This window comes from Mesoplodon mirus, assembly GCF_964341445.2.
Source record: "Mesoplodon mirus genome assembly, chromosome: 2".
In the NCBI taxonomy this organism is placed as follows: domain Eukaryota; kingdom Metazoa; phylum Chordata; class Mammalia; order Artiodactyla; family Ziphiidae; genus Mesoplodon; species Mesoplodon mirus.
The window spans coordinates 25,560,070-25,587,056 of NC_138977.1; the positions used below are offsets into that span (position 1 = coordinate 25,560,070).

At 37.5% G+C, this 26,987-nt stretch overlaps 1 protein-coding gene across 2 annotated transcripts in view; it reads left to right on the forward strand.

Annotated features, from left to right (window-relative positions):
• The window catches only part of SNCA (synuclein alpha), a 135,218-nt gene extending 108,464 nt beyond the window's left edge, over window positions 1–26,754 (forward strand). For both annotated transcript variants that reach the window (XM_082610972.1, XM_082610973.1), the window contains exons 5-6: window positions 24,027–24,107; window positions 26,279–26,754. In XM_082610972.1, coding sequence (XP_082467098.1) covers window positions 24,027–24,107; window positions 26,279–26,311 — 114 coding nt within the window. In that variant the 3' untranslated portion in view covers window positions 26,312–26,754. The remainder of the gene's footprint in view (window positions 1–24,026; window positions 24,108–26,278) is intronic.
• Window positions 26,755–26,987: the final 233 nt, after the last annotated feature.

Sequence of the window (26,987 nt, forward strand, 5' to 3'; positions counted from 1 at the left end):
TAAATTTATCTTCAAGTAGTGGTTCTGTGAATATTTCTCACCCTTGATATGGTCTAAATATAACACTGCTTCTGCTTAAAAGTCTTCATTTAAACACAATTAGAACACTGTACTTGTAGCATTTGCCTCTTATCTAAATCACAAGGATGTACTCGGGGTGTAACAGGCCCATCTATCATTTAGTACAAAAGTTTTTGGCTGTGTTTCTAGGCAGCTGAGAGAAAAGGAAAAAAGAGGAGAGCCTGTGCACCAGTTTGAGCAAAGCAAAACACGGCAGTTCACTGGGGAGTCAAAGGTGGCTAGTCAGATAAGGGAAAAGCAGCCATTCTTAAGAGTTTTTTGTTCGTTTCAGTCTTTTCCAAGAAAAGCATTTAAAAAAAAAAACAAAATTAACAAGAAGATGAAAGTCTAACAAAAACAATAGGTAATATGTATTGAGACAATATATGATGTGCATTTATTAGTCTATTTAGATAACAAAAACAAAGTACTTAAGACAGTTTAGCAGCCTAGTAGATGCTCAGTAAGTATTTGGTAGTATGACTGTGTGCTGTGGTCATTATAGGCTAATTTATGTTTATCACCTCATTTAGTACAACACTCCGAGAAATGTTTTATAATTACCACATTCCAGCTGAGACATCTAAATTGCTCAAAATCTCACGGATATCATCTGCCACTAGTTCAGTCTGCCACCAAATCCCATGTTCTTTAAAGCGTATTTTCTTCTGTGCTTCCAAACTACAAATCGTACATACAGTTGTTAGAGGAAAGGGACTATTGTACAAGGTGTTTACAGTGATTGTGCAACCAGTTTCAGTTTCTCAGCAGAACTAGAATTAGGAATTATCCTCAGTATACAGTTTTCCAACACACACACTCATGCAAACACTCACACACAAGCATGTACCCACCCCACCTACTCCTTGAGACCACTGAGGCAGTTGCAGCATCTTAAATACAGAATATTCTGTGTGTTCTTTGTTTTTCCTCCCTCTGACATAAAAATCAGGAGTTCTACTCAAAAAAAAACAAACAAACAAACCCAAAGGGAGATATAAATGGACCAAATTAAAGAAGTGAGAATGGTTGAAAAACATAAATACAGAGGTCTATATTGATTTACTGAGAGTTCAATAATGTAATCCAGAAATAATGGATGCTTTAAAAGTAATTAAAAGAACACAAATAAACATTTAGTGTTTAATTAAAGGTAGAAAAAAGACAATGTTAGACAAAGCAAAGGCTATTCATTTGTTGTGATAAGGAAATAATCTTTTATTCCTCTCCAAATTCTCTGTGGAATAATGCAAGGTCAATAAAACATCATAACTAAGTGTAACATCTGCCCAGAGACTTACTGGATCGTTACTTTAAAATATATATATTTATTTATTTTTGGCTGCATTGGGTCTTCACTGCTGCTCGCGGGCTTTCTCTAGTTGCGGTGAGCAGGAACTACTCTTCGTTGCGGTGCATGGTCTTCTCATTGCAGTGGCTTCTCTTGTTGTGGAGCACGGGCTTTAGGCGTGCGGGCTTCAGTAGTTGTGGCACGCAGTCTCAGTAGTCGTGGCACATGGGCTTAGTTGCTTCGCGGCATGTGGGATCTTCCCAGACCAGGGCTCGAACCTGTGTCCCCTGCATTGGCAGGGGGATTCTTAACCACTGCGCCAGCAGGGAAGTCCCTGGATCATTACTTTTTATTATGAGAATGATAAATTCTGTTGCTGGGGATTGGGAGAGATGACCATTTCCAGTGTAAAGCTAGGAAGAGTAGGCCTGTGCCCCAGGCAAAAGTTTCACTGACTGGTCAAAAGGAGTGAAGAAAGAAACTCAAGTGATGATGTTTCAAAGCATTGTGAAAACTGTGCCACATATTTAGGGGAAAAAATGAACAATTTATTTCTGACAATTTTATCATTATATTCTGTAAGAATCACTCTAATGGAAAGGTCTAAACCTTAAAAACATTATGCATTGAATTCATAATAAGCTATTTTACCCTGTAACAAAAAGTTAATCAGTTTAGTGTTTGCAGATTTAATAACCATGTGGTTAAAATGATATTCTGTCTGATTTTTGCTCTTGTAAATATACCACTCACATATATATCAACAATTCTTTCAGCCTCTAACTTTTTTCTGATAAAATGGTGACAAACATTTAAATAATAGTAGAGATAGCTCAATATTTACTCATAACATATTTTACATTGCATATTGAGAGTATTTTTTGAAACTGAATTTTATCTTCTGTAAGCAGCTCAACTTAATGTTTTAGTAAGAAGTTTTTGTCAAGAATTTTGATAAATAATATTGCATTGTAGCTAGAAGTTAGGGTTTTGGAGCTAGACGGCCTGTTCATTAATTGAAAAAGTAAATAACTGTAGTTGCTTTTTTTTTTTTAACATCTTTATTGGAGTATAATTGCCTTACAATGGTGTGTTAGTTTCTGCTTTATAACAAAGTGAATCAGTTACACATATACATATGTTCTCGTATCTCTTCCCTCTTGTGTCTCCCTCCCTCCCACCCTCCCTATCCCACCCCTCTAGGTGGTTACAAAGCACCGAGTTGATCTCCCTGTGCTCTGCGGCTGCTTCCCTCTAGCTATTTCACATTTGGTAGTGTATATATGTCCATGCCTCTCTCTCACTTTCTCACAGCTTACCTTTCCCCTCCCCATATCCTCAAGTCCATTCTCTAGTAGATCTGTGTCTTTATTCCTGTCTTGCCCCTAGGCTCTTCATGACCATTTTTTTTCCCCTTAGATTCCATATATATGTGTTAGCATACGGTATTTGTTTTTCTCTTTCTGACTTATTTCACTCTGTATGACAGACTCTAGGTCCATCCACCTCACTAGAAATAACTCAATTTCGTTTCTTTTTGTGGCTGAGTAATATTCCATTGTATATATACGCCACATCTTCTTTATCCATTCATCTATTGATGGACACTTAGGTTGCTTCCATGCCCTGGCTATTGTAAATAGTGCTGTAATGAACAATGTGGTACATAACTCTGTTTGAATTATGGTTTTTTCAGGGTATATGCTCAGTAGTGGGATTGCTGGGTCATATGGTAGTTCTATTTGTAGTTTTTTAAGGAAACTTCATACTGTTCTCCATAGTGGCTGTATCAATTTACATTCCCACCAACAGTGCAAGAGGGTTTCCTTTTCTTCACACCCTCTCCAGCATTTATTATTCGTAGATTTTTTGATGATGGCCATTCTGAAAGGTGTGAGATGATATCTCATTGTAGTTTTGGTTTGCATTTCTCTAATGATTAATGATGTTGAGCATTCTTTCATGTGTCTGTAGGCAATCTGTATCTTCTTTGGAGAAATGTGTATTTAGGTTTTCTGCCCATTTTTTGATTGGGTTGTTTCTTTTTTTGATACTGAGCTGCATGGGCTGCTTGTAAATTTTGGAGATTAATCCTTTGTCAGTTGCTTCACTTGCAAATATTTTCTCCCATTCTGAGGGTTGTCTTTTCATCTTGTTTATGGTTTCCTTTGCTGTGCAAAAGCTTTTAAGTTTCATTAGGTCCCATTTGTTTATTTTTGTCTTTATTTCCATTTCTCTAGGAGGTGGGTCAAAAAGGATATTGCTGTGATTTATGTCATAGAGTGTTCTGCCAATGTTTTCCTCTAAGAGTTTGACATTGTCTGGCCCTACATTTAGGTCTTTAATCCATTTTGAGTTTATTTTTGTGTATAGTGTTAGAAAGTGTTCAAATTTTGTACTTTTATGTGTACCTGTCCAGTTTTCCCAGCACCACTTATTGAAGATGCTGTCTTTTCTCCACTGTATGTTCTTGACTCCTTTATCAAAGTTAAGGTGACCATATGTGCATGAGTTTATCTCTGGGCTTTCTATAGTGTTCCATTGATCTATATTTCTGTTTCTGTGCCAGTACCATACTGTCTTGATTACTGTAGCTTTGTAGCATAGTCTGAAGTCAGGGAACCTGATTACTCCAGCTCTGTATTTCTTTCTCAAGATTGCTTTGGCTGTTCGGGGTCTTTTGCATTTCCATACAAATTGTGAAATTTTTTGTTCTAGTTCTGTGAAAAATGCCAGTGGTAGTTTGATAGGGATTGCATTGAATCTGTACATTGCTTTGGGTAGTAGAGTCATTTTCACAATATTGATTCTTCCAATCCAAGAACATGGTATATCTCTCCATCTGATTGTATCATCTTTAATTTCTTTCATCAGTGTCTTATAGTTTTCTGCATACAGGTCTTTTGTCTCCTTAGGTAGGTTATTTCCTAGATATTTTATTCTTTTTGTTGCAATGGTAAATGGGAATGTTTTCTTAACTTCACTTTCAGATTTTACATCATTAGTGTATAGGAATGCTAGAGATTTCTGTGCATTAATTTCATATCCTGCTGCTTTATTAAATTCATTGATTAGCTCTACTAGTTTTCTGGTAGCATCCTTAGGATTCTCTGTGTATAGCATCATGTCATCTGAAAACAGTGATAACTTGACTTTTTCTTTTCCAATTTGGATTCCTTTTATTTCTTTTTCTTCTCCTATTGCTGTGGCTAAAACTTCCAAAACTATGTTGAATAATAGTGGGGAGAGTGGACATCCTTGTCTTGTTCCTGATCTTAGTGGTAATGGTTTCAGTTTTTCACCATTGAGTATGATGTTGACTCTGGGTTTGTCATATATGGCCTTTATTATGTTGAGGAAAGTTCCCTCTATGCCTACTTTCTTCAGGGTTTTCATCATAAATGGGTGTTGAATTTTGTCAAAAGCTTTCTCTGCATCTGTTGAGATGATCATATGGTTTATCTCCTTCAATTTGTTAATATGGTGTATCACATTGACTGATTTGTGTATATTGAAGAATCCTTGCATTCCTGGGATAAACCCCACTTGATCATGTCGTACGATCCTTTTAAAGTGCTGTTGGATTCTGTTTTCTAGTCTTTTGTTGAGGATTTGTGTATCTATGTTCATCAGTGATATTGGCCTGTAGTTTTCTTTCTTTGTGACATCTTTGTCTGGTTTTGGTATCAGGGTGAGGGTGGCCTCGTAGAATGAGTTTGGGAGTGTTCCTCCCTTTGCTATATTTTGGAAGAGTTTGAGAAGGATAGGTGTTATGTCCTCTCTAAATGTTTGATAGAATTCGCCTGTGAAGCCATCTGGTCCTGGGCTTTGGTTTGTTGGCAGATTTTTAATCACAGTTTCAATTTCAGTGCTTGTGATTGGTCTGTTCGTATTTTCTGTTCCTTCCTGGTTCAGTCTCAGAAGGTTGTGCATTTGTAAGAATGTGTCCATTTCTTCCAGGTTGTCCATTTTATTGGCATAGAGTTGCTTGTAGTAATCTCTCATGATCTTTTGTATTTCTGCAGTGTCAGTTGTTACTTTTCCTTTTTCATTTCTAATTCTATTGATTTGTCTTCTCCCGTTTTTTCTTCATGAGTCTGGCTATTATCAATTTTGTTTATCTTCTCAAAGAACTTTAAGCTTTAAGTTTTATTGAACTTTGCTATCATTTCCTTCATTTTTTTCATTTATTTCTGATCTGATCTTTAAGATTTCTTTCCTTCTGCTAACTTTGGGGTTTTTTTGTTCTTCTTTCTCTAATTGCTTTAGGTGTAAGGTTAGGTTGTTTATTTGAGACGTTTCTTGTTTCTTAAGGTAGAATTGTACTGCTATAATCTTCCCTCTTAGAACTGCTTTTACTGCATCCCATAGGTTTTGGGTCATCGTGTTTTCATGTCATCTGTTTCTAGGTATTTTTTGATTTCCTCTTTGATTTCTTCAGTGATCTCTTGGTTATTAACTAATGTGTTGTTTAGCCTCCATGTGTTTGTATTTCTTACAGATATTTTACTGTAATTGATATCTAGTATCATACTGTTGTGGTTCGAAAAGATACTTGATACAATTTCAAGTTTCTTAAAATTTACCAAGGATTGATTTGTGACCCAAGATATGATCTATCCTGGAGAATGTTCCATGAGCACTTGAGAAGAATGTGTATTCTGTTGTTTCTGGATGGAATGTCCTATAAATATCAATTAAGTTCATCTTATTTAATGTATCATTTAAAGCTTGTGTTTCCTTATTTCATTTTGGATGATATGTCCATTGGTGAAAGTGGGGTGTTAAAAGTCCCCTACTATGATTGTGTTACTGTCGATTTCCCCTTTTATGGGTGTTACTATTTGCCTGATGTATTGAGGTGCTCCTATGTTGGGTGCATAAATATTTACAATTGTTATATCTTCTTCTTGGATTGATCCCTTGATCATTATGTAGTGTCCTGCTTTGTCTCTTGTAATAGTCTTTATTTTAAAATCTATTTGTCTGATATGAGAATTGCTACTCCAGCTTTCTTTTGATTTCCATTTGCATGGAATATCTTTTCCCATCCCCTCACTTTCAGTCTGTATGTGTCCCTAGGTCTGAAGTGGGTCTCTTGTAGACAGCATATATACGGGTCTTGTTTTTGTACCCATTCAGCCAGTCTGTGTCTTTTGGTTGGAGCATTTAATCCATTTACATTTAAGGTAATTATTGATATGTATGTTCTTATTACCATTTTCTTAATTGTTTTGGGTTAATTATTGTAGGTCTTTTCCTTCTCTTTTATTTCCTGCCTAGAAAAGTTCCTTTAGCTTTTGTTGTAAAGCTAGTTTCGTGGTGCTGAATTCTTTTAGCTTTTGCTTGTCTGTAAAGGTTTTAATTTCTCCATCAAATCTGAATGAGATACTTGCTGGGAAGAGTAATCTTGGTTGTAGGTTTTTCTCCTTCATCACTTTGAATATGTCCTGCCACTCCCTGCTGGCTTGAAGAGTTTCTGCTGAGAGATCAGCAGTTCACCTTATGGAGATTGCCTTGTGTGTATTTATTGTTTTTCCCTTGCTGCTTTTAATATTTTCTCTTTGTATTTAATTTTTGATAGTTTGATTAATATGTGTCTTGGGGTGTTTCTCCTTGGATTCATCCTGTATGGGACTCTCTGTGCTTCCTGGACTTGATTAACTATTTCCTTTCCCAGATTAGGGAAGTTTTCAACTGTAATCTCTTCAAATATTTTCTCAGTCCCTTTCCTTTTCTCTTCTTCTTCTGGGACTCCTATAATTTGAATGTTGGTGTGTTTAATGTTGTCGAGAAGTCTGTGAGACTGTCCTGAATTCTTTTCATTCTTTTTTCTTTATTGTGCTCTGCAGTAGTTATTTCCACTATATTATCTTCCAGGTCACTTATCCTTTCTTCTGCCTCAGTTATTCTGCTATTGATCCCTTGTAGAGAATTTTTAATTTCATTTATTGTGTTGTTCATCATTGTTTGTTTCCTCTTTAGTTCTTCTAGGTCCTTGTTAAACTTTTCTTGCATTTTCTCTATTCTATTTTCAAGATTTTGGATCAACCTTACCTCAATTATTCTGAATTCTTTTTCAGGTAGACTGCCTATTTCCTCTTCATTTGTTAGGTCTGGTGGGGTTTTTTTTTTTTTACCTTGCTCCTTCATCTGCTGTGTGTTTTTCTGTCTTCTCATTTTGCTTAACTTACTGTGTTTGGGGTCTCCTGTTCACAGGCTCCAGGTTCGTAGTTCCCGTTGTTTTTGGTGTCTGTCCCCAGTGGCTAAGGTTGGTTCAGTGGGTTGTGTAGGCGTCCTGGTGGAGGGTATTAGTGCCTGTGTTCTGGGCAATGAGGCTGGATCTTATCTTTCTGGTGGGCAGGCCCATGTCTGGTGGTGTGTTTTGGGGTTTCTATGGCCTTATTATGATTTTAGGCAGCCTCTCTGCTAATGGATGGTGCTGTGTTCTTGTCTTGCTAATAGTTTGTCATAGGGTGTCCAGCACTGTAGGTTGCTTGTCGTTGAGTGAAGCTGGTTCTTGGCGTTGAGATGGGAATCTCTGGGAGATTTTTGCCGTTTGATATTACGTGGAGCTGGGAGGTCTCTTGTGGACCAGTGTCCTGAATTGGCTCTCCCACCCCAGAGGCACAGCACTGACTTCTGGCTGGAGCACCAAGAGCCTGTCATCCACATGGCTCTGAATAAAAGGGAGAAAAAATAGAAAGAAAAAAAGAAAGAAAGAGGATAAAATAAAATATAGTAGGATAAAATAAAATAAAGTTATTAAAATAAAAAATATTATGAAAAAAATTATTAAAGAAATAAAGAACAGATGGACAGGACGGACAGAACACACAGGACGGGGTTAAAGGAGCTGCTGATTCGGGGGCTCTGGCTCACTAAGGCTGGGGGGAGGGAGGGGTACGGATGTGCGGCGAGCCTGCGGCAGCAGAGGCCGCTGTGACATTGCACCAGCCTGAGGTGCGCCATGTGTTCTCCGGGGGAAGTTGTCCCTGGCTCACGGGACCCTGGCAGTGGCGGGCTGCACAGGCTCCCCGGAAGGGAGGTGTGGATAGTGATCTGTGCTCGCACACAGGCTTCTTGGTGGTGGCAGCAGCAGCCTTAGCGTCTCATGCCCGTCTGTGGGGTCCGCGCTAATAGCCGCGGCTCGTGCCCGTCTCTGGAACTCCTTTAGGCGGCGCTCTTAATCCCCTCTCCTCACGCTCCAGGAAACAAAGAGCGAAGAAAAAGTCTCTTGTCTCTTTGGCAGCTCCAGAATTGTGTCCGGACTCCCTCCCAGCTAGCCGTGGCGCACTAGCCCCCTTCAGGCTGTGTTCATGCAGCCAACCCCCGTCCTCTCCCTGGGATCCGACCTCCGAAGCCCGAGCCTCAGCTCCCAGCCCCTGCCTGCCCCGGCGGGTGAGCAGACAAGCCTCTCGGGCTGGTGAGTGCCGGTCGGCACCGATCATCTGTGCGGGAATATCTCCGCTTTGCCCTCCGCAACCTGGTTGCTCTGGTCTCCTCCGTGGCTCTGAAGCTTCCCCCCTCCGCCACCCGTAGTCTCCGCCCGCAAAGGGGCTTCCTAGTGTGTGGAGACCTTTCCTCCTTCACGGCTCCTCCCACTGGTGCGGGTCCTGTCCCTATTCTTTTGTCTCTGTTTTTTCTTTTTTCTTTTGCCCTACCCAGGTACATGGGGGAGTTTCTTGCCTTTTGGGAGGTCTGAGGTCTTCTGCCAGCGTTCAGTAGGTGTTCTATAGGAGCTGTTCCACACGTAGATGTGTTTCTGATGTATTTGTGGAGAGGAAGGTGACCTCCGCGTCTTACTCTTCTGCCATCTTGAAGCTCCTCCTGTAGTTGGTTTTTAAAATGAAATAATGCATGTGAAACTCTTGGAACAGTACAAATACAGAGTACACACTAAATAAACCTTACCTATTATTGTTATTCCATGTATGAGTAAGATGGAAAATTAAGCATTTAACAATACTTCATTTGAATGATCTTCTGAGGATATTCCCAGCCCATGATCTTTCTTGATACTCTTCTAAGTAAATTCTGTTTTATCTCAGATTTGTTGAGACAAGGATAGAGGAAAGCTTTTCTAAGTAACCAAAAGAAACAACCACAACTAATGTGAAAAGAACTTAACAATGGTAGAAATTATAGGGTAGAGTAACTGCAACACCTATTGAAATTGACTACTGTGGTCTGTGGGGCATTGTTCCCTCTGTATCCCATGTTAGATGCTAAACAAAGATATTCCAACTTGAAGGCTGAGATCCTCTTGAAGAGTTTTCCTTCCAGATCTTGAAAGCCCTTCACACTGGACTGGCATCTGTTCCCAGTAGCATGGAGACTCCTGGAACCTCAGGTTACCACCTGTGCATGACCGTACTGTGTTCCTGCTCTGCCTTACAGCTTTTCCTAATCTTTGCTCTCTTAGATGAAGAAGGAAGATCTTTACTCGTTCTTTAAGCTTTTTCTGGGTTTCACATGCACCAGTCTTGAAGCTCTTGCCTTCTCTCTCTGCTTCAGAGCCCTATGGGTCCTATCCACCTTTTCGTGTATGAGCAGTTTGTTTTGCCTGAAGTATTTTCTCCCAGTCAGGTATTAAGGCCAGTTTCCCACTTGTTTTTGAAGGCAGACACCGAAGGCTTGGTTCACTATGCTCTTCACAGGAATTTCCTCCTTCCCAGGAGCCTTTCAGCATTCCCTAGGTTCCCTAAGATATGAAAGCAGACTCGCTATCTCTCTCTTTGTCAAAACCTGCACTCCCCACTGATTCCTCCCCCAGTTGCTAGTTTTAGACTTGCCTCCAAATATCAATGCATTTGCAAAGATGAAAGAACTGGCTCCTTCTGGGCTCAACAGAAGAGTAGATCTTCCTTAGGCTGACCCACTTTCACTTTGATGATATCTTATTCAAGCACTAGCCAAGGGGCTGATCTTCAGGAATTCTATCCATGCAAACTTAAATAATAAGCAAATATAAATATATATTTAGACATATATAATAATATTACTTTATTAATGGACAAGGAGGATTAATCTTTGAACATGAAAACTGAAAATACTTTATTCCCAGACTTCCTACTGTGTATTAGTACTTGCAACTAGGTCTATATCCAAGTAACATGAGAAAAGCTGGCAATTTTTCCTCTGCTGTGAAGTCTTATTAGGTGAGTCAGCTAATTATATGCCACTTTCATAAATATGGTAGTCACTGAGCTACTTGTTATGCTTACCAAGGGTGAAGATTTAAGATAGAATACTACTTCTTTGCTATATAATGAAAATTTCTTCTACAAAATGATTTCACACTGATTCCTGATTTATAGACCAATTAATAGACTAGTTATTTTATAATTTATGGCTGAATGTATTTAAAACTAGATTTAAGGATACTGATAAAGAATATCCAAAAATAACGCTAAAATAGATTTAATGTATTAGCTTTACTCTCTCCCCCAATCCCAAAGCTTTTATTAAAAACAGTCAAACTTGGGCTTCCCTGGTGGCGCAGTGGTTGAGAGCCCGCCTGCTGATGCAGGGGACACGGGTTCGTGCCCCGGTCCGGGAAGATCCCACATGCCGCAGAGTGGCTAGGCCCGTGAGCCATGGCCGCTGAGCCTGCACGTCCGGAGCCTGTGCTCTGCAATGGGAGAGGCCACAGCGGTGAGAGGCCTGCGTACCACAAAAAAAACCCCAAAAAAACAGTCAAACTTGTTCTCATTTCATCTGTTCACTTTATCTTCCTCTCTCTCCCTCTTTCTTTCTGAAGGGATTGCCAAGACTAAAGAAAGAGAAGAGCAAAAGGCAAGAAAATGAGTAATATGCCAACAGATTATCCAAATTAGAGCATGAATAGCTTCTAAATACATATTTCTATATAAGACTGGTTTCTCTAAAAGTATCATTTAATTAAAATGGGATTGTATTTTTAAATTATTTTTTAATTTATTATTTTCTTAATTGAAGCATAGTTAATTTACCATGTTGTGTTAATCTCTGCTGTACAGCAAAGTGACTCAGTTATACACATATATACATTCTTTTTTATATTCTTTACCATTATGGTTTATCCCAGGATATTGAATATAATTCCCTGTGCTATACAATAGGACCTTGTTGTTTATCCATTCTATATGAAATACTTTGCATCTACTAACCCCAAACTCCCAGTCCATCCCTCCCCCACCCCGCCTTGGCACCTACAAGTCTGTTCTCTATGTCTGTGAGTCTGTTTCTGTTTTGTAGATAGGTTCATTTGTGCCATATTTTAGATTCCACACATCAGTGATATCATGTGGTATTTGTCTTTCTCTTTCTGACTTACTTCACTTAGTATGATAATCTCTAGTTGCATCCATGTTGCTGCAAATGGCATTATTTCATTGTTTTTTTATGGCTAAGTAGTATTCCATTGTATATATGTACCACATCTTCTTTATCCATTCATCTGTCGATGGACATTTCGGTTTGTCTCATGTCCTGGCTATTGTAAATAGTGCTGCTATGAACATAGATAGGGGTGCATGTATCTTTTTCAATTATAGTTTTGTCTGGATATATGCCCAGGAGTGGGATTGCTGGATCATATGGTCATTCTATTTTTAGTTTTCTGAGGAACCTCCATACTGTTTTCCATAGTGGCTGTACCAACTTACATTCCCAGCAACAGTATTGGAGGGTTCCCTTTTCTGCACATCCTCTCCAGCATTTATTATTTGTATACTTTTTAATAATGGCCATTCTGACTAGTGTGAGGTGATACCTGACTGTAGTTTTGATTTGCACTTCTCTAATAATTGGGTCTGTTGAACATCTTTTCATGTGCCTCTTGGCCATCTGTATGTCTTCTTTGGAGAAATGTCCATTTAGGCCTTCTGCCCATTTTTCGATTGGGTTGTTTCTTGTTGTCTTTTTTGATATTGAGCTGCGTGAGCTGTTTGTATATTTTGGAGATTAATCCCTTGTCAGTCGCTTCATTTGCAAATATTTTGTCCCATTCTGTGGTTGATCTTTTTGTTTTGTTTATGCTGTGCAAAAGCTTTTAAGTTTAATTAGGTCCCATTTGTTTATTTTTGTTTTTATTTTCATTACTGTAGGAGGTGGATTCAAAAAAATATTGCTGTGATTTATGTCAGAGTGTTCTGCGTACGTTTTCCTCTACGAGTTTTATACTATCTGGTCTTATATTTCGGTCTTTAGTCCATTTTGAGTTTATTTTTGTGTATGGTGTTAGAGAATGTTCTAATTTCATTCTTTTACATATAGCTGTTCAGTTTTCCCAGCACCACTTATTGAAGAGACTGTCTTTTCTCCATTGTATATTCTTGCCTCCTTTGTTGTAGATTAATTGATCATAGGTGCATGGGTTTATTTCTGGGCTTTCTATCCTGTTCCACTGATGTATATTTCTGTTTTCATGCCAGCACCATATGGCAGTGATTTCCACCAATCTCTTCCAGCTCACTTGTTTGTTCTTCTGCCTCATTTATTCTGCTATTGATAACTTCTAGTGTATTTTTCATTTCATTTCAGTTAGCATATTGTTCATCTCTGTTTGTTCTTTAAATCTTCTAGCTCTTTGTCAACACAGTTTTGACCGGAGCTGTATTATAGCCACAGGCATTAGTTTCTGTAAAAATCCCCCAGTCAATAATGTGTTAAACATTTCCTATATTTTCTTGGTCTGTGACTCCATTCTTTTTCCAAGATCTTGGATCATCTTCACTATTACTACTGTGAATTCTTTTTCAGGTAGATTGCCTATCTCCACTTCACTTAGTTTTATCTTGTTCCTTCATCTGGAGCATATTTCTCTACCATCTCATTTTGTCTAACTTTCTGTGTTTGTGGTCTCCATTCTGTAGGCTGAAGGATCGTAGTTCCTCTTGCTTCTGGTGCCTGCTCACTGGTGGGTGGAATTGGGTCTTGACCCTCAGGTGGGCAGGGCTGGTTCAAGTGGTGTGTTAGAAGTGGCTTTGGCTCAGGATGACTTTAGGCAGCCTGTCTGCTGATGGGTGGGGCTGTGTTCCCACCCTATTAGTTGTTTGGCCTGAGGTGTCCCAGCAGTGGAGCCTGCAGACTGTAGAGTGGGGCTGGGTCTCGGTGCCAAAATGGTGACCTCCAGGAGAGATCACGCCAATGATCATTCTCTGGGGCCTCCACCACCAGTTTCCCTGCACCCACAGTGACCCACAGTTGACCCCCATCTCCCCAGGAGAGCATCCAGGACTCGCAGGTAGGCCTGGCCCAGGCTCCTATGGAGTCACTGCTTTGCCCTGGCTCCCAGTGCATGTGAAACCTTGTGTGCACCCTCCAAGAGTGGAGTCTCTGTTTCCCCCAGTTCTGTGGAGCTCCTGCACTCAAGCCATTCTGGCCTTCAAAGCAAAATGCTCTGGGGGCTCCTCCTCCCGATTCCAGACCCTCAGAATGGGGAGCCTGACTTGGGGCTGAGATCTCTCACTCCAGTGGGAGAACCTCTGTGATATAGTTATTTTCCAGTTTGTGGGTCACCCAACTGGCAGGTATGAGATCTGATTATATCACGAAAGTGCTCCTCCTACCATCTTGTTGTGGCTTCTTCTTTATCTTTTGATGTAGAATATCTTTTTTGGTAGTTTCCAGTCTTTTTTGTCAGTGGTTGGTTGTTCAGCAGTTACTTGTGATTTTGCTGTTTTTGTGAGAGGGGTGAGCTCAAGTTCTTCTAGTCCACCATCTTGTCTCCTCCCCTCCCTATCTAAATTGTTTTAGGCAGTTAAGGGCAGGGGCAGAAAGCTCTTCTGAGTCTGCTGGGCCTTAATTGCTTTCAGCTTAAAATAATCTACCTGCCAAAGTAGCACATTTTGGGGTGGCACATTCTGCTCCTCTTCAGTCCCACCTTTCAAACTTCTCCAAGAAGTTTCACAGTCCAGAAGTTGAGCTGGTAGATTGTTCCTCTCACCAAACCAGCGTCTGAGTCCTGAGAACAGGTCAATTCCGTTAAAGAGTTGTCTCATTTCAGAAGAAAGTGATGCAATTGGGCTCCCACAGTTAGGCCTATATTGTGCAAGCAATTAGATATTCAATAAAAAAGCATTTCTGTGGAAACAAAAGAAAAACAAAGGTTAATGCTGGGAGCAGACTATAAACCCAGTTTGAGTCCTAAGCGCAGCCAGTTAAGAAGATTTCTAGCTGTCAGGGCCAAAACATCTTTTTCAGTTTGAATATTTCTGATGTCACTGGGTGTTCAAGTAAACTTTCTGAGGGGCCCACACAGCAACAGGCATAAAGACTATCTATACATGAGCTGCTGTGATGATTTCTGGGAAGTTTATATCAAGTTGTTCACAGTTAATTTGCAGAGCTTCAGGAAGAGAGCAGTTTTTGTTCATAGTGATTCCAAGTCAAAAAGTGGGTAAAAGTTGGAAATGTTAGCTTGGAGAGTTTTAGCCAAATATTGAAGGAAACTAGAAGAAATTCAGGATCCAGTCCAGTTTGCAGGTAGAAAACAAAACCTCAAAGACAATTAACAGCACTAGAATATGATATCCACAAAGGTATATTACTGAGACATGATTTTTCTCTCTACAGTTAGCTTCATTTCTACCAAAGATAACCATGGTAAGACTAATGTCTCTGCAAATTAAGTCTAGCTTCAACAGCTTTGGCCTTATTATTTACATAAGTGCAACAAGAATAGTGGCTGACCATATAGGCTCTTTTAAATCTGCTTTGTTGGAACCTTTCATAAGGAATCTCAGATTTAACTTTTAAATGCCTCTGGAGGCTAGGCAGCGAAGCCAAGGACTTACCATCAGACTTTGCCTGCAGTACCTATATATTTGGGGTAATTCTTCTCCTCTTGAGGTCCCCAAGATATCTTGAGGTTCCTGCACCTGCCAGGAAGTGACTTTCCTTACTCATCTGATAAGGCTGCCAGGAACCCTGTAAGGAAGGTACCAGGCTGGTTTTTCAAGGGGCATTATTGGCTCCATAAAGTCAACCTTAGCTCCTTAAACCTGTCTGGTCATATCTGACTCTATGCACATTCTCAAATATGACATTCCAGTCAAAGCCTTGGTGTATAACCAATGTTTCCAATTGTGTCATGTTATGAGGACAGATTCCTATCGAACTTATGCAAATAACTGTAATACCATGAAAATAAGAATACTCGCTAAGAGTCTCCAAATTCTGGAGGGATCAGATAGTGGGAAAAAGTAATTGTTGTATCTTTGTTCACAAAGGTATATTTACCAAATTGCTAGTAGCTTAAGAGAGAAAGAAAAAGGTTTCCTTAAATCTAGAAAAACAAAACCAAGGAACCAAGAATATTTCAAACAAAAAGTCATAAAAGTTGTTCTCATCCTCATCAGTCATTCACTCCCATGTAATTAATTCTTACTGATATTGATCTTTTGTTAGCAGTTTTATGAAGCCATCAGTTTCTCCATTAGATTAATGCAAATTCTTACCCAGTTTAGTGGTATGATCAGAAAGTTATCAAAACCCTGTACTTGTTAGATTCCTTTCCAGGAGTTTCTTGAAGGTGAAGCACTTTTGCAAGAAACCTTTTCCAAAGCATCAGAGTAAAAGAGTAACTGTTAATGACAAAAGAAAAGTCACAGTTAAAGATTTGATGAAAGTTCATTATAATGCAGTTGATAAGGAAATTTGATTATTTTTGTGACATACAACATTTTTAAGTAATAACTGGAATTGTGACTGAAAACAATACATATCATTTTTAGGAATTTTACAATTTCTGGAATACATATTAATAACATACATCCATAGAAATACAACATAAAGAAGGTTTAGTATTACTTCTTGCCTGACAATACTTGCCATGTAATTTAACGTCAAATAAACTTAACTAGTTTAACATCTCTCTCTCTCTTTTTTTTAAAATATAAGGTGAGAGAACCAATCTTTTGGGATGTTCCAGGGACCCTCTTGAAAATCCCAATTATTTCAAGGACAAAAAGATTTCATTTAGAATTTGATTTGGGGGATTCAAGTAGGATCATAGGTCATTGTGGTACAATATTTAGTCATCCATTTAGCCAAAGTGACAACAAAATACTTTGCAGGCAGATATAGAAAGTTATATAATTGTTTAAAAAAATGAGTTCTTTTAATAGAGAAGACTCGGTTTTCTTAAGTAATCAAAGACTTGATAAAGAGAACATGAAGCACAATAAATTCTTTTGATAAAATACAGAATCTTTAACCTTTCACAATCTTATGAAGAGCAGACTAGTCTAAGAAAATCTTGTTCTTTTAGCAGATGAAATTAAGTTTTAGTTTTACACAAATATAAGTATACTATTGTTATTACAGCTTATTTTTTAAATATTTATAATAAATTCATTCAATTTTAGCCAGTTTGACTACACAAGGCAAAATTCTCTTTTCCTATCCTTCTCTCCCTCCCTTTCTCCCCAACTTTGTATATCCACTTAGTTTGTCTTTTATTTTCTGCTTTCTCATTCTGAAATAATTAGTTACTTTATTTTAGAACAAAATTAGTCTTTTTCTCTTAATAAAAACATATCTCCATACCTCATACCTTTTCTTAGCCAAAAACACATCTTATTCCCTTGCATACAGAGTTTTTTTCTTTCTAGTAGTTTCAATTACGTATATTAATTAGAATTCTTAAGTCTTGGAAACTTTAATATCTAGTGAAAACTAAGTAAGCAATTGTGAACTGTCACACTACCATTCCATAGACTGGCAAATTTAGGAGTACATTTCATAATTTCTAGAAGTATATGCTTTCTCATAGTACAATTTTTTTTTAATGTGACACAAGACATTTTACTGACAGATCCAAATATCTTTAGTTTCTCTGTAATAAGAAGCCAAAAGTGGATAAACCTATGTTCTGTATTTTATTTTATTTGGAAATGACCTCACTGAATTTCCATCATTTAACTTAACATAGCAAAACTCTAAATTACCAAAGAGATTTAGAAAACTATTTAAGTAGACATATCATAAACCATAATTATTTTTGAAAAGTTCACTTAAGATTTTTATCTCCCCTCAAATTATTTAATTCACTTGTTCTTAACAGTCATATTTAGATTACTCATAAAATTTCATGAGACATTAAAGCAGCTAGCCATCATCTTAGGTTATTTTTCTTTCTGACAAATTCTGTAACAGAGACAACATGAGCTTATTTGACTTTTAGTAAACCTAGGTCAAATAAATTATATTTAATGCAGAAAACTGTAAAGACATGGCAACTTTAATTAAACCAACAAACTTAAACTAGCTTTTATTTACCAAAGATTGTCCCAGACCACATGAACTTGAAAAGCATCTGGGTTAGTGTCTATTATATTTCAGAGTGTTTAAAAATATTTAAATTGATAAGTGCATGTTTTTCTTTAAGCCAGTTAAACAAAGTCAGTTAATTTTTTTTTTTTTTGGCAATACCATCCAGAGGTAGAAATATATCACATATACATAACATACATCCATAGACATATATAAACACACAGATACAAACAGAGACCCTAAATTTTAGCCAAGGATCAGGTACAACAATACAAAACTCATTAGCTTGTAAATAACAGTTGAATCCAAATTGTGTCTCTGGAAGATGGAACAAGTGAAGGTTACCACTCAAATGGCTAAAGCATTTTACTGATTTTTGTGGCAAGGACTTTTATTTGTCCAAAATAAGTAATCTTATGGAAGCTGTGGATTAAATTTTCGGCAAGGGAAATTTTATAGCAGTTTGTGTTTTATTTTAAAAAGCCTCTCCCCCCACCCCCCCTTTTGTTTACTTCAGTCTCAGAGGATTGTGGGCTGTGTATTAGTTATATCCTTGGGGTGTTTACATTTCAAAGACATGGAAGATTTATATCTTCAAGGGACAAAGAAAGAATGTGAGTTGTCTCCAAGGAGTTTTGGAATATGTTTCTCTATAATTATCAGAAGTCTAGGGTAATTACTATTTTCCTTCGTTTTAGAACACTTCTGTTCCAATGTCCTGAGTTTTTACAATATGTGCAAGCATTTTGAGATGAATAGGGGAGGTTTGGGGGTTGGTAAAGATAGGTGTGTTTTGAATTGTTTCTAGAGCTGCATTTCTGGTTTTGCAAAGGTTTGCAAGATAAGGACAGTTGATTTTAATTCCTCAAAGATTGGGTTGCAGCCTGAATACTGTCAAGGGGGCTGGCCCACCCATCCAACTACATTATCTTTAATTTGCTTCCTTATATCAGGGAGATTTCCAAAGAAGATGGAAATCAAAAGATTTCTATGTTCTGGAGCTTCAGGGTTTAATGCAGTATGCCTTTTAAAAGTCTGGATAAAGTCTTTAACAAAGGCCTTCAAATGTTTTCCTTTTCCTGAATGTACAATTCAGTCTTGCACCAGTTCACTTCAGGAGGAAAAAACCTCTGCTGATGCTTCTATTAGCCCCTGAATATTGGCCTCAAGCTGATCCATTTCCTGATTATTTATAGGAGGGCCTGAGTCATCTCTTTCTTCTGTGAGAGTTCCCCTCCACCCCGCCACCGCCAGGAGCTGTCTGTTTTGTCTGTTAACTACAACATAATTTTATTATATATAATCCAAAATAATTTTTATGGAAGGGGAAAGCACACCTTGGCAGCTGTAAGTGGGTTTGTGAATGTACATTAATCTTTTAAACTCCTCCCTAAATTTGGTAGGAACTGAAAAGTAGAGGTAAAAGGGTTTTGTAATTTAACAGAACTACCACCATCCATAGACATGAATTCTTGCATTGGGGGTCCAGAAAACATTTGCAAGGGACATTGCATAGGAAAGCCTGAAGCTGGCAGAACCTGATTACAGGGCCTTGTAATCAGAGAAGTAGATGGAAAAGTACAAGGAGTTGTAAGGGGCAGAGAAGCCAGCCCTACCACCCATCCCAAGTGATTCTGCTAAATTCACCTCCTGGCTTTCATGATTTACATAAGTAATCTTTATACCCTGGTCCTGGTGATCTGGACAGAGTGCTTTCTGCAGATCTTAACAGGAAAGAGAAGTTAAAACAGGCAGATGGGACTGAACAAGACAAAAAGAATCCTTCATCTCTGTTGTTGTTGTCTTTAATATAGGGGAACCACAGCAAAGCTTGTCTAAAGAGATGCCAGTCTCGTGAGAATCATGAACTCACCAGTCTAAGGACAGCTCCAACAACAAGCTTATAGGGTCTATCCCTGTATTCAACCCTATGAATTTTCCTCCTCATGACAAACAACACAAAAGACAAAAGAAAACAATGACCTAGGAGGAAAGGAATCAATAGAAAGCAAGAATACTCATAACAGATCTTTACCAGAGTCACTATGCCAAAGGAACTGACTCACACAAATGGTGTCTCCTGCTAATCTAAATCTAGAAAAAGGAAAAGGATTCTCCCCACTCTTGCTTCCACCAGATCCTGCAGGCAGAGATCCAGGAGACTGATGTGGTAAGAATTCTTACCTTCTACCTAGAGCTTCCAGGATCTCTCAGCTGCAGCAACCCCAGAACAAGCAATGCCCAGCCAAAGGAGAGCCCCACATTCGGCACCAAACTATTGGGGAGGAAAAATTTTCCCTTCATTCCTTATAGGTTCTTTGGTTGGTCTCGTAACTAAATCGACATAAGACAGATTAACAGGAGAAAAACAAATTTAATTTCATACGTTTGAGAGCCCCACAAAGATATGGAACTCAAAGGCAGTCGGGCAATTGAGGTTTATATACTACCCTGAGCTAAAGAATGGGATAGGGGCCCGAGCTTCAAAGGGGAGGAGGACAATGCACAGGAAGACGAGAAGAGCAGATCTTTGGAAATCAGATGTTTTCCCTGCCATATAGAGGGCGCTTTCAGATAAACAAAAAGTTCTCTCTGGTGAAAGCTCTCTTTCTGGTCCAGGCCTCTAACCTACGTTCTTTTAGGCAATTATGGAGGATGTAAGAAACTCTTCCTGAGTCTGCTGGGCCTCGACTGCCTTCAGTTCACATTACTCCACCCACCACATTTTAGGGTGCATATTATGCTCCCCTTCAAATGCAACCAATCATCACCACCACATAGACTCCTGTTTCTTCTACAGCCTATTCATTTCTCCCAAGCCAAACCTGGATAATTTCAAAGCAATACCTAGATATCTTATTTGATCTAAAAACATTTGATTATTATTTTTTAATTTATGGACTTTCTTTAAGTAAAACCCAAATAAATATCCCATTTTAAGAGTAAACAGTAACTCTTTAATTAAATATCCAGTCAGTGTTTAAATTCCCCCATCTCATATTTGTTTCTCTTTTCTCAAAACGGGATTCCAAACAAGAGTGAAATAAGGTTCTTAAGTTGTAATTTTCTAATGCTCTCTGAAGCCCACTTTAATCTACATGTTCCCCAAAACTTTTGTTTTTCTTGCAATTTACTTGTTGAAGTAGTTATTTGTCCTGTATCATTTCCCACAGTCCAAATTTTGCTGATTGCATCCAATGATGTGCTAAGGTACAGTTTGTGTAGGAAAGGCAAGGTACATGTTTGATGGTTTTCCTGTGATTACATTTTTCCTGGTCAATTCTGGTTCTAATTTCTTGCTTCCATTATATATATAATCCGTCTCCTACCTATGCTGTGCTTTCCTCATACTGCAGTATCCTATTCTGACCACTGGGTAGCACTTTAGTGAATATTTAGGGCCAACAGGCTATGTGTGAAGGATATGGTAGGATGGTGAAATTATATTACAGCACAAGACTGGATAGAAAAATAGGAAATTGAATATCATACACCCCTGTTCTTAAAGGATTTTGAGTAATTATCTTTTTTTCTGCAACTTCATCCCCACTATTTCCTTAATCCTCAATAGTTTCTCTAGCCACGCCCTTGGGGTGGTTTCTTTCTACACACTAGAGAATTCATCAGTGTTTTGATAAACAAAGGCAATTCTCACTTGTGCTTTAACTAATACTTTTTGTTTGTTTTTTCCTTCTGGGTAAACTTTTAGAGTCTGAAAGTTATAATGGCCCCACAGAGCATACAGTGCTTCTGAATAAACTTCTTTGATGGGTTTCAGCAATCACATTATAAGATAATTTTGTTTAGCAGGAATAGACTCTTAACTGGGTCTTAAAGGAATAGGCAAGGCATAGTCAGGGACGTGAGAGAATGTCCTATTTCTCAGTTTCTGAAATCTATAGATAGTTAAAGAAAACATTTTGAATGCCAAAATTCTTTTGGAGAAGAAGCTCAGGATAGTGGTTAAGGGCACAGAGTCTGGAGTCACCTCTGCTAGTTTGAGCAAATTACTAAACCTCTAAAGCCAAATTTCCTTGGCAAGATGTGGCTAAGGATAGCCTGCCTCATGGGAGGTCTATGAGCTATTTCCACTTCATATAATACAGTTAAAACCTTAATGATAGTTTATTAATATTAATGCATTTTTATCTTAATGAAATCAATAATCTCATTCACCAGAGGACAACACGTAAAGTCTAGCAAACTTGTGAAAGCCACACATATTTATTCCTTTAGTGAGTAAAGATACCTGAAAGTATAGGCTTCTTCCTGTGACATGTTGATACTTATTGGCCATCCTGGTATTTATATTTCACTTGTTTCCTCTTTTTTCCATTAATTTATGTATCTTTACTTTTGTAGCTGACTTTCTGTCTCATCACTTATTTGACTTCTTTTAAAATATTATATTAGCATTTCCTCTGTGGCTTCTCAAATCCTTACCCACGAGTGATACATATTTTACTTTATAAACTGTAGATATTTGGAGTATGGTTTTAAAGATTAGGTAAATACATGCTCAGAAATACATATACTTTTAAAAATAGCAGTTATTATGTACTTGCAACCTAAGTATGTCATTATTTAAAATTAATAGGGATGGATTTCACTTGATGCCAATACATGATCAATCTAGCCAAAGAATTCACCAGCAACATTGACCATTACTTGGATGACCTTTGAAGAATGTAAGACACACTCAAATACACATACACACGCATATCCAATAACATTCATCAGTCTTAGTTGTATACTTAGCACCTCATTTGTGATAGAAAGCAAGTCAGTTCTGCATATTTACTTGTCCAGTCTATATCAAAATCTTTTAACAAATTAGGTTAAAAAAATAAATCCCTAAAAGCTTAAAATGCAAAGGAACAGGAAATTTACCTTATTTTCCTCATACTTGACTATCACTAAAAGTTATCTAAATACTAATGAGAGGACTAATGATGTCATTGGCTCCTCCCAATTTAAAAGTTATTGCTGCCCCATTTTATCACTAAGGCTATTTGATGCTTAGAGAAAGCTTAAGAAACTTGTTCAACATCACAAAAGGTCTAGAATCTGTAGAAGCTAGGATCTGAACTCAAGTCTTGTGATATTACAGCCCTGGTGTCTAACCACCAATCAGCAGAACCTATGTTCTTGACATGAACCAAGAGGTGAAACACTGAACACAGTACCTTTACTCCACGTTTAGAAGTAAGGTATTTGGGGGATGGTTTATATCTTACTTAATTTATAAATAACTTGGACTTTTAAAATTTATAAAACAGGAGTTAGGCAGAGGTGGATGATTTATAAGCTTCTCTGCCCAGCTAATGTAAGAATGAGCTTTAGTTTGACGTTTTCTCACCGTCATCCATTTCCTTATCCCTTTCCCTACCTGTAAGTATTTTCAAGATGAAGACATGGGGAGATGTTATTTACATCAGGCATAGTTTTAAACAGAAGCCACATTAACTGAGGGACTATTTGATATCTTTAAGCAAGTTCATATAGGCTCACATTGCCTCCCTGCTCTTTTAATTTTCAATCACTTCTTTTTACAATTCCTTTTCTGGAATAAATGCAAAGCAACAAAAGGTATTTAATGAAGAACACTAATAAAACCATGACCACAACAGGTTGAATTTGTGGTATCCTAAGGAGAGATAATTAGAAAACTGACCAAATAGTTGAATTTTCTTCTGCCAAATATGTACGGTTTCAGTCTTGAAATTTGTTTTTTAAATTTGTTTCTTTGCCGTTATTAGAAATAAAGTATAAAATATGTATGCTTTTACATTATAAATGGTTATATAAGTTAAAAACTTACAAAAAGGTAAAAATAACATGCATAGTTACCCAACAAAAAGTACTTTTCATATTTTGTTGTGCCTTCCTCCAATCTGTTTCACCTTTGTATCTGAATTCTACCTAGGCTGTATCCATAATATATACAACAACATTTATATACTGCTAAACATTGTATCATAAAGAAGTTCTTATTTTTTATATAATTTTTGTCATAGTAATAGATGTTTTCATAATAATCTATTGAATTGTTGAATGATAATTTTCCTACTTCTTCATCATGCATTGAGTATTTAGGTTAACAATTTTTACTACTGTCATTGATCCTGTGAGAAACCTCTTAGAGAGTTCTCTAGCTTTGGACTGTTTCCCGAATGGTGCTTTACCTGGCCAAAAAATTGTACATTTTTAGCGTTAATAACACCTGTTGCCTCAGTGTTTTACCAAAGGCCCGGTATAGTTTAGAATGCTAGCAGTGATACTAAGGAGTGCCATTTTTATTACATCCCTGCCAGTACTGTATATAAGATTTTTTTCAAAATATGGTTGTGATTTTAAAAAGTGTGAATAATGGTACCTCCTCAAAGTCTCTGAATGCTTTTCATTTAAATATTAGAGTGAAGGAGCCTCCCAGGAAGGAATTCTGGAAGACGCACCTGTGGATCCTGACAATGAGGCTTATGAAATGCCTTCTGAGGTAAGAGTTTATACACCTGAAACTCCAAAAATAAAGTTTGAGAGTTCAAGTTAGGTCCAATAATCAGTACCCCAAAGCTGTCACTGTCAGATTTCCCTTACGTTTGTCCTTAAAGAGAATGACTTACTCTCTAGATGCACAAGTTAGCCACATCCAGGACATGTATTGTGTGGACAGCTTTCAAGCTATGAATGGTTTTTACATTTGTAAAGAGTTAAAAAAAAAGAAAAAAAGGCAACAGCACTGATAGAGACGGTATGTGGCCCACACAGCCTAAAATATTTACAGCCTGGCCTTTTACAGAAAGAGATTGCTGGCCCCTACATTGAAGAATTATTTTACTAGAAACTTTACCTTCTAAAACAAATGCCAAAATGGAAAGTTAGAGAAATCAACTAAATGCCAAAAGTAGTAATTATTATTTGCCATACATTTCTAGTGAGATGTTTGCATAGTAAAATAAAAGTTACTCAAAAAAATTAGAGAGTAGAAATATGATAAATGTGTAGTTTGCAATAATGGTTACATTTCAGTCTAGCATTTTAAACAGCATACTTTAATTTGAAAGTAAGTATCTTTAATAGAAAAGGTATCACAAGAGAAATTAGAAAATACTTTTAGATGAATGAAACTGACTCAGGAAGAAATAGAAAATCTGAATAGATTTCTAATGAAAAAAGAATGAATTATTAAAAACCCCAGCCAGGGAGAGCATTCCAGGACCAGATGGCTTCACTGGTGAATTTTACCAAACATTTAAAGAAGAAGAAATACCACTAATTACAATTAATGCCAATTAACTTATCATCCAAAAACTAGAAGAGGGAGCACTCCCTAACCAATTCTATGAGAACAATATTACCCTGATATCGAAACCAGACATCACCATTAAAAATTGAGTTAAAGTGTGTTGTAGATAGGTTATTCTTCTTCTTCGTGGCATTATTAAAAGGCATATTGATAATCATTCCATTTGCAGAAATTGAGCTTAAATTATTTGCCTAATTAATTTTACCAATATCTGGGGGGTCTTTTTATACATGGGACAATGCTAATAAACACTATAGAAATACAGGAAGAGTAATTGCTAGTACCAGGATGCAAGGAGTTTACACTCTAGTAGGTTTGAAAAACAAATACAAGTGTATCCCTTCATTTACTCATCATGATACCCTTAACATTATTGACTGCCTTTTATGCACCAGGCATCACAGGGGCAAAAATATACACGATGCACAAAAAAGGTTAACATTTTACAAGATTCTTTAGATCAATCGGGAGAAGTTTTATAGCAGAGGTGGTAGTGATCTGCGTGGGAAGGGGTGGGAGGTATGATAGGCCAAAATGAAGGGAGGACATTCTAACACAAGGAAAACTCCAAGGCATACATGTCTGAGAGTGCATGTGGATATGTCTGAGGCACAGTGAGTAATTAAATGTGGTTCAAGCTTTGAGAATAGTGACAGATGAAGGCTGCAGGGATGGGTCGAAGGCAAATTGTAAAGTACTGTAAAAACCTGGCCATTTAAGTTTGTACTTCATTCAGAAAGCAGCTTGAGTTATTGAAAATATGTTTTAAGCAGGATTCTGATATTATTAGAGTTGTTTTTTAGGAGGACTAATCTGGCCACTTTGGTTAAGACCATCAGTATTTTTATTGTCTATGTTATCCAAGTATTATAGGGGGAGAGGAGGAGTTTTGAAATAGTAATAATTGAAGCCACGGATGAAGATGATATTCCCAACTGGCAAAGTAAAAGGAGAGAAAATGTGACTTGCCTTTAAACATTGTAGAACCAAATCAATCAGGTGATTTCTTAGAAAGAAGCTAACACTTTAGTTGAAGAACATGAGAGCCAGATAAGATAGACTGCCTACTGTGTCCTACAGGACTAGGTCATATGATTATTAAATGGCGCATGTGGAAGTAGAATTCAGACACCCTAACGCTGACCACAAGAATAATAATTCACTTTTATATTTGACAGGAAAACAAAACTATTAAAAAGAAGAAAATTATACTGGATGTAGCAGAATAGTTCCAGAACGGTTAAGACTATAACCTTTATTCAAAGTGGCAAGCCATGTCCCATCTCATTTGCCCTAAAGCCCTGATTACTGGTCACTTATACTAAAACTTCGTGTTGTCTTTCCAATTTTCCTATTATTAGGAAGGGTATCAGGACTACGAACCTGAAGCCTAAGAAATATCTTTGCTCCCAGTTTCCTGAGATCTGCTGACAGATGTTCCACCCTGTACAAGTGCTCAGCTCCAACGTGCCCAGTCATGACATTTTCTCAAAGTTTTCAGTGTGTTTTGAAGTCTTCCATCAGCAGTGATTGGAGTATCTGCACCTGCCCCAACTCAGCATTTCGGTGCTTCCCTCTCACCTAATATATGATAGCAGGGTCTCTGTGTGCTGTGGATATTGTGGCTTCAAATCTCAAATGTTAAATTAAATTAAAAACACCTAAGTGACTACCACTTATTTCTAAATCTTCACTAATTTTTTGTTGCTGATGTTGAAAAATTGTGAGTGATTTACTATAATATATTATAAGATTTTAAGGTGTCTTTTGATGATTCTAAATGTATTGATGTATTGTGAAATTTAATACATACAATACTTAAATACGTGAGCATGAAACTATGCACCTATAAATATTAACTATAAAAATGTTAGTTTTGTGATGTGTTTTCTTATCTTGTGTTTGTATATAAATGGTGAAAATTAAAATAAAATGTTCTCATTACAAAAATCTTATTTTTATCCCATCTCACTTTAATAATAAAACCATGCTTATAAACAATATGCCATGAGAGCTGACACAATTAAATATAAAGTTCTTCATGGCCATTTGAAGGAGGATAGATTTTAG